This window comes from Physella acuta, unplaced genomic scaffold (assembly GCF_028476545.2).
Source record: "Physella acuta isolate Inbredline_101_S28 unplaced genomic scaffold, ASM2847654v3 ptg002084l, whole genome shotgun sequence".
Lineage (NCBI taxonomy): Eukaryota > Metazoa > Mollusca > Gastropoda > Physidae > Physella > Physella acuta.
Window position 1 is genome coordinate 54,992 of NW_026733586.1, and position 8,207 is coordinate 63,198.

Consider the following 8,207-nt stretch of genomic DNA (forward strand, 5'->3'; position numbering starts at 1 on the left):
ATTCGATAGTTTTAAAACAGAATAACAACAATGGAGGCATGAGAATTAAGAAAGACCATTGACTCGTATAATAATAAAGTTTGAACAGCCGCTATGTTGAGATCTTTACTCTCAAATAAACGTCTTCTTCAAATTTTAAACTGTGTAGAATCCAAGTGTCTAGAGATTACTAAACATTTGGCACTTTGATCTAAAAACTGTACCTTACACGATCGTTAGTATATTTTTTAATCAAATTATTGTTTTATTGATTTTAAAATAAAATATATGCCTACTCAACAGTTCGTCTAAAAGTATCAATCTTTAAAACACTTTCTAATCATTAAAAAAATCGATTTCCACCTGACTTAGATTCTCCTCACTTCAATCTCATTAAATCCAAATTAGTCTTGTCTCATTAAGGGCCACCTTTATGATGAATTACTTTTTAACTCCCTCATCATATTGGGGCAAACATCAGACCCTGGAGATGAATGGACTCACTCACCAGACCGTAATGTGATTCTCTACCCGCACGGGATTCGATCGAAGGTCGTATGAATGAACAACCCTGGTTTAGAGCGAACATGTTTTTTTAACGTATGATGTGTTTGAGCACTCAAGAGAATTGATCAAATGGACCGTTTTTTCATAAGTTCAAGCAATTTATATTTAGCGTGGTTATTTTGTAAAAATGAAAACAGTGGACCTTTAAAAAAATCAACTTTGACCTTTTCGTTTTGACAATCAGACAGTTGAATGACCGTTTATATAGAACTACAGAATGGCTGCTTTATGGATTTATTTACATAACAAAATGGCCGTAGCCAACAGAATGGACGTAGCAAATAGTCCAACAGAATGGACGTAGCAAATAGTCCAACAGAATGGACGTAGCAAATAGTCCAACAGAATGGACGTAGCAAATAGTCCAACAGAATGGACGTAGCAAATAGCCCAATAGAATGGACGTAGCAAATAGCCCAATAGAATGGACGTAGCAAAAAGCCCAACAGAATGGACGCATAAGACAGCCTAATAGAATGGCTGCTCTATAGGATTATGTACATAGTAGAATGGCCATAGCAAATAGTCACATCAAATGGCCGCACGAACTAGTATAAGCCAAATAGAATGACCGTATAAGATAGTTCAACAGAATTGCTGTAGAAAAAAATCCACACCTAATAGCCATACAAATAAAGAATAAATAATGTGACTAAAATAGGAGATAAAGGTAAAACGACAAAAGACTCAACATTGCCTTGATACATTCTTCTTCTTCTTCTTCGTTCTTAATTATCAGTGTTGAAGGGGATCGAGAATTATCTGCCAGTTTGAACTCGAGACTTTGTTCAAATTTAACAACCACGAGCTTTTTGCCGACTCGACCACGCCTCCAACACAATTAAGCGTTACGTGTCAACTGGTTATGCGCCATTGAGGCCATTGACTCCGATTTCAGCCTGCTTTTCTTTTTGGATTTGCTTCCATAGCCTTTGTCCAACCAAGAACAAACTACAAGGCAGCAGTTGTTTAATTTTGGAGTTGTCTCTCCTAGAAGAGTGGCTGTCCCCAGCTAACGAGCCTCATCTGCCCGAGGGTTCGAACTCGAGACTTTTCGGTTTAGCAACCATGAGCTTTACCGACTCTACCACGCCGACCCCACCTTGATACATTAAATCACACCAAAAGACAGCATTGACCTGATACATTAAATCACACCAAAAGACAACATTGTCCTGATACATTAAATCACATGAAAAGACAACATAACCCTGATACATTAAATCACACGAAAAGACAACATAACCCTGATACATTAAATCACACCAAAAGACAGCATTGTTCCGATACATTAAACCACGCCAAAACAATTCGGTGCGCAACACCATTTTGTGCCGCGGAACTCTAATGAACACGACGACAGACATAGGTGTTGATGGGATCCAGTGTGAATGTCTAGACTCTCTCTAGTCAATGATGGAAGATTGTGATGGTTTTAGGCCTCTGGTAGCACACTTGTAAGGCACCGCAGTGATAAGTGCTGACACCTCTAGGCTAAGGAGTGATGACATTCGTTTTGTGTCACACACTCTGAAGTATAGTGGGTTTGTATATTTGATCATATCAATATAATATAAACAGTTGTTTTCATTAGTTGATTTAACATAGATCTAGATCTAGTTTTTTAAGATCTGCTCTAGATCTAGGTGTTAAAATTAATACTAATGGATACTTACTTTGGATTTTAACACTGATACTAATGGTGAGCGCAAGAAAGACTAAACAATCTTTAACGTCTAGGCTAGTCAGCTGTTTACCCCCAGTTCAGGCGAAAGTATCAAGCACGTAGCTATGATTTTACCCGAATTTGTATGAAGTAGAGTAAAAATAGAATTGATAATAGACACTGTTAGACTAGGCTAGTTTTTAGCAGAGTTTCTCCCAGGCATGTCATTGAGAGGGGTGGGGCCGGAGTCCCTCGAAAAACGTCTACTTCCTCCCCCCTCCCCCATTCCCCCCGAACGAAATAGAATTTATATAGAAAATACATACTTTTACCAGTGTCCGCCCCCCCCCCAGCGCCCCCGAAAATTTCAAGTGCCACATGTAGAAAAAACAAGTTAATAAAAAGTCTAGTGACAATTTAAGCGCAATTTCCTTATGTTATCCATAACAATTTTTATTTTTTTGTGACCGAACGAAAGGATATTTTTTTGCGCTAAAACAAAAGACAACTATATTAACCTATATCAACGGAAATAGTTTTATTTTAACGAGTAGGCCTACACGATACTCAGTTTTAATATCATCCTAGGCCTACACGATGCTCAGTTTAAATGTTCTTAATTAATTTTTTGTGACCGAACGAAAGGATATTTTTGAAAACTTTCTTCGGCAGTATTGTTCTAAATTATTGCAGAAATCGATTGGTAAATGTTTCAAGTCGCTAAGTTGTCTGGTTGTCGAGATATGGACCAAAAACTGCATTTGTTCGAGTTTTTTTTGGCTTTTCCGGGAAATCCAGGAAGAAATTCCGGGAATTTTTTTGGCCCACAATCATCCTTGGAACTTGCTTAACATATTTGCTTTTGGAACTAGTCCTCGATATTGCTTCGTTGAGGAGGAGATACGACTTAAAGCTGGGGACACACATCCATCCAGAAATGACGAGTTAATAATCGCAATTATTTCAGCTTATGTTGTAGGTATTCGCACGGGTCGTGTATACCTACTGTGTGTGTTAGTGTTAGAATTCCAACCCAAAAAAATGCCTATTTTTCATTTAAATACTGCGTGGTTCTTCTACAGGCATTCGTAGCTACATAAATATTACTTAGATTATCCAGGTTTAATATGTAATAGCTAAATCATGCTGTTGTTTTCATGATCAAATTTATTTTATAAAAACAAAATTCTATATTTTAATTTCGGAATTTTAGTTGAATATTTGAACAATTTGGGAATCGTTGATTTTAATAGGATTTATATAAAAAAAGAAAACAGATCAATATTTATATTTGAATGTATGTATGTAATACAACCCCCGGGTCAGATCGCTCTTTACATTCGTTGATCCGTTTGAAGTCTGGTCTTGCTAGTACAAGCTTGGTGCCTGAATGAACTTAATGAACCGTGTACGGTGCCTTGAAGGGTCTTTTCTCTTTTATCGGTTACAATAGCCTGGCATGTTCTTACACCTGCGGTCGTGACGTCATGAATAAAGATATGTATAGCTGCGACTTGGTTAGAGTGTAATTTGATCTTTTCACTTAAGTCTTGATTTCTCTGCCATGATTGCTGTTTTCATTTCTCGGATTGTACTTCTATTTCTTTATTGCACTCTCTTCATTTCGCTTTGATTAATTTCCCTTTCTTCAATTGTCTTCACTGTTTGTCTTTATTTTCTGTCTATATTTCTCTGTCTATATTCCTCTATCTACATCCCTCTGTCTACATTCCACTGTCTACATTCCTCTGTCTACATTCCTCTGTCTACATTCCTCTGTCTACATTCCTCTGTCTATATTCCTCTGTCTACATTCCTCTGTCTACATTCCTCTGTCTACATTCCTCTGTCTACATTCCTCTGTCTACATTCCTCTGTCTACATTCCTCTGTCTACATTCCTCTGTCTACATTCCTCTGTCTACATTCCTCTGTCTACTTTCCTCTGTCTACATTCCTCTGTCTACATTCCTCTGTCTACATTCCTCTGTCTACATTCCTCTGTCTATATTCCTCTGTCTACATTCCTCTGTCTACATTCCTCTGTCTATATTCCTCTGTCCACATTGCTCTGTCTCTATTCCTCTGTCTACATTCCTCAGTCTACAGTCCTGTCTACATTTCTGTCTACACTCCAATGTCTACATTCCTCTGTCTACATCCCTGTGTCTACGTTCTTCTGTCTACATCCCTCAGTCTACATCCCTTGCCTTCATTTCTCCGTATAAATTTGATTGTCTTCATATCCCTGTCTTCATTTTCTCTCTCTTTTTTTCTCTTTCTCCGTTGCTCTGTCTACATTTCTCTCTATATATTTATATTTTTGACTTTATCTTTTCATCTGGTATTCCTTACACCCAAACCTTAGGGTATTCTCAAATTAAGTACGGGTATTCTTGCTACGGATAAAGAATGTAAATATATATTTACATGGAGAATCAGTGCCTTGGTCTACGAACTTCTAGAATGTTTCATTAAATCTTTGTCTCAACACACCACAGTCTAGTCAGCAACAAATCCCTTAAATTTTTTTTTAATGTGGTAAATGATGAGTACGTAATTTACCATGTCCGAATGGGGTAAAACGGATGTACATATGTTAGGTACTTCTACTGTATGGCATGTAATAGTAGTAGCAAGTTCAATTAATTTAAACTTTATGTGTTTCAAATAAAGATATGTTATTCATGTTATTGAACAAAACTAAACGATGCGTTACCTCTAAATGAATGTCATCCGCGGCCAGATCAAATGTCATCATGTCATTCAGTTGACTTTTGCAATATATTTCCACTACAGAAATGTCATTTCATGCCAGATGACATATCATCATGTTATTCATTTGACATTAACAATGTATCTCTAGCATAGGAATGTCATCAAATGCCAAATTACATGTCATCATTATATTCAATTTGATATTAGCAATGCTCCGTACAGGAATGTCATTCCATGTCAGATGAATTGTCATCATTTTATTCAATAGATATAAACAATGTATTTATAGCATAAGAATGGGATCCCATGTCAAATGACATGTTATCATTTTATTCAATTTGACATTAACAATGTCACATCTAGGAATGCCATTCCATGTCAAATGAATGTTCCTTATTTTATTAAATTTGACATTAACAATGCCCCCAACAGGAATGTCATTCCATGTCAGATGAGTTGTCATCATTTTATTCAATGTGACATTATCAATGTCCCCCAACATAAATGTCATCCCATGCCGAATGACATGTCATCATTTTATTCAATGTGACATTAACAATGTCCCCCAACATAAATGTCATCCCATGCCAAATGACATGTCATCATTTTATTCAATGTGACATTAACAATGTCCACTACAGGAATGTCATCCCATGCCACATGACATTTCATTCAATGTGACATTAGCAATGTCCCCCACAGGAATGTCATCCCATGCCCAATGACATTTTATTCAAACGACATTAACAATGTCTACCACAGGAATGTCATCCCATGCCCAATGACATTTTATACAATGTGACATTAACAATGTCCCCAACAGGAATGTCATTCCACGGCCACATAAGAGTAGAGCTGATGCCGGGTCTATCCAAGTCGGCCGTCCTTCACTCCCGTACGTCCACCATGGATAACGTCACCCCCCTGCCCAAACACGACTGCGTTTTCGGCTATAAGAATTACCGAAACTGTAAGTGTAACGATAAACGTGTGCGTCTATTGTGCGTAGATGGGTTTATTTGTTTAAGTATGTGCGTGCTGTGTGGAATATTGTTACGTATATGTTTAAAGTGTATGTGTGTCGTTTCGTCTCCGTTAGAGGGAGGGAGTGGTTGGGGGAGAGAGCGTATGACTTCGAACTCCATAAGTCCCGAGTTCGGACTTCCGGGCAGATAAAGCTCGTTAACTGGGAACATCAACCCATCTAAGAGAGATGACTCTATGGGAGTCAATAGGAGAAATGGTGCATTAAAACATTGAGACGTATACTACTGTGTTGCGGGGAGTCCGCTACAATACAAAATAAGAAAAAGCACCAACATTCACCAGTTTCAAGATGATCAATTGCATTAGAACAGTGTTTTGGTGTGTAACAAAAATTACTAAAAGTAAAAATTTAGATCAACGGCGTCTGCTAAGGTTTATACAGCAGAGGTCCAATTTCTAGTATTATGTTGAACTTTGATATCTATCTGGATGAATAGTTATGTCCTTAACAACTATAACAACACAAGCTGTAGATTTATTTGAAAGCATTAATTCATTATGTTAGTATGTTTAATTTTTCTCAGAACTAGGTAGAAGTAAAAGTTCCCTTTTGAACCTGATTGTCCATTGGGCAGGTGAAGTAGAGTTTGCAGATTCACCTGTTTCTTTGACTCGGTATATGAAGGGATAGTGTTGTCTGCACTATGCCCAGCCACCTTTACTTTCCTTAACTTGAGTTAGGTACCCATTATAGCTGGGTGGACTCAGGGACGATCTACTTCGAACCCGGATTCGAACTCGAGACTTTCGAGTTAACAGTCTAGCGCTCTACCTGTAGGCAACGCCATCCCTCAGAACTAGGGAGGATTACAAAAGTCTTTTGGTACATATCTAATGGTATGGGCATCATGAGATTTCTTTAGAGTCGAGACAATGAGAGTGAGGTCTAAACTAAATAAATAGATGTGTTTTTTTTTTTTTTTTTTACTTTAGCCCGAGTTTTGGGACACACGAAGACGTCGGACACACAGAAGACGCGCTACGACGCCAAACGTCACGAGAGCCCGCTTCAGAACAACACGACCAACTTCATCGAAGTGAGGGGGGTGTCGGCTAGACAACTCCCCAACACCTTCAACCAGGAGCTGACATTGGATCAGAAGGGATACCTCAGCAACGGTCCCATCCCGGATGTGGTCGGCATCCGGTATTTCGTCAAGCAAAACAAGATCTGCGCGTGGACGTCCCGGCCGAAAGGAAACTCATCCGGTTATTCCATTCGTGGAATTCTCAAATCCAGAAGCGGTTCCTTGTGTCCTTCAAGCAGTCTACACGACAGCGTGAAGTCAAGCATATCGGCCTCGCTGCAGTCATCTCAAGTCATGCAGTTGATGGAAAACGGGCGGGAAATTTGTGACCCGGACGTGACGTTGAAGGATAAAAATAACTTCCGTCTTCAGAGCCCCGGTATCGTTAGTTCGACTCCAGTTCCGGTATCGAACGTGTCCAAGTCGATTCAACAAAACAAACTGCGTGTTTCCGGTTTGGGGGAGGAATCGGAATCGTTTAAAAGGTACCGGTGTTTGCACGCCACGCCTAGGCATAACGGCTCCGGGGATACTAAATTGGAAACGGAGATTCCCGAAACTAAAATGAAACCAATTTCTTCGCCGGATTCCGCCTTACCGAAGTTGATGAAAAACAACAAAAACGGCGATGTTTCTTTTCATCAAATTATCAACGGACGGTGCGAAAAGGAGAAGGTTCCAAAGCTCAAACAGAGAAGTTCCAAGCAGGTGGGACAGTCCTTAGCAGACGCTCGCCGTAGATTCGAGAACAGACAAAAAAATTGCCAAGAGAAACCGGTCGAGCAGGGAGTCGTAGTGACGTCATCGTCGTCTGAGACGGTCATGGATCGTGACCAGCTGATCTCGATGCAGGTCAAGGACGCTGAGGTGAAGCCACCGTGCGAGGGACCGTCAACCACCCCACGGGTCACGACGACGCAGGGGGAAGACACGCAGACGAAGGTCAGAGATGTAGAGCCAGGCTTCAAAACCCTGAGGTAAGTCCAGTCTGCTAATAAACCTATACACGAATTTAAAAAAAAGCTAGGGGAAAAAAACGTACTTAGACTTCAGATATATAAAGACTTGCTACATAAAATCTTCTCCATTGGTTCTTCTTCTTCTTCTTCGTTCTTAATTATTAGTGTTGAAGGGGGTCGAGATTTATCTGCCAGTGAACTCGAGACTTTGTTAGATTTTTCAACCTTGAGCTTTTTGCCGACT

At 39.4% G+C, this 8,207-nt stretch overlaps 1 protein-coding gene across 1 annotated transcript; it reads left to right on the forward strand.

Annotated features, from left to right (window-relative positions):
- The first annotated feature begins 1,906 nt into the window (after nucleotides 1-1,906).
- Nucleotides 1,907-7,875, forward strand: LOC131932083 (uncharacterized). The gene is made up of 4 exons (XM_059288966.1): nucleotides 1,907-2,081; nucleotides 5,753-5,899; nucleotides 6,910-7,840; nucleotides 7,872-7,875. Exons 2-4 carry the CDS (start codon nucleotides 5,755-5,757, stop codon nucleotides 7,873-7,875), a joined length of 1,080 nt encoding a protein of 359 aa, XP_059144949.1. The 5' UTR covers nucleotides 1,907-2,081; nucleotides 5,753-5,754.
- Nucleotides 7,876-8,207: the final 332 nt, after the last annotated feature.

Bases quoted from the DNA above. Each gene is read 5' to 3' on its own strand.
- LOC131932083 (XM_059288966.1), top strand. From the start codon at position 5,755: ATGTCATTCCACGGCCACATAAGAGTAGAGCTGATGCCGGGTCTATCC. The intron at 5,900-6,909 runs GTAAGTGTAACG...TTTTTACTTTAG, and splicing joins CTATAAGAATTACCGAAACT to CCCGAGTTTTGGGACACACG.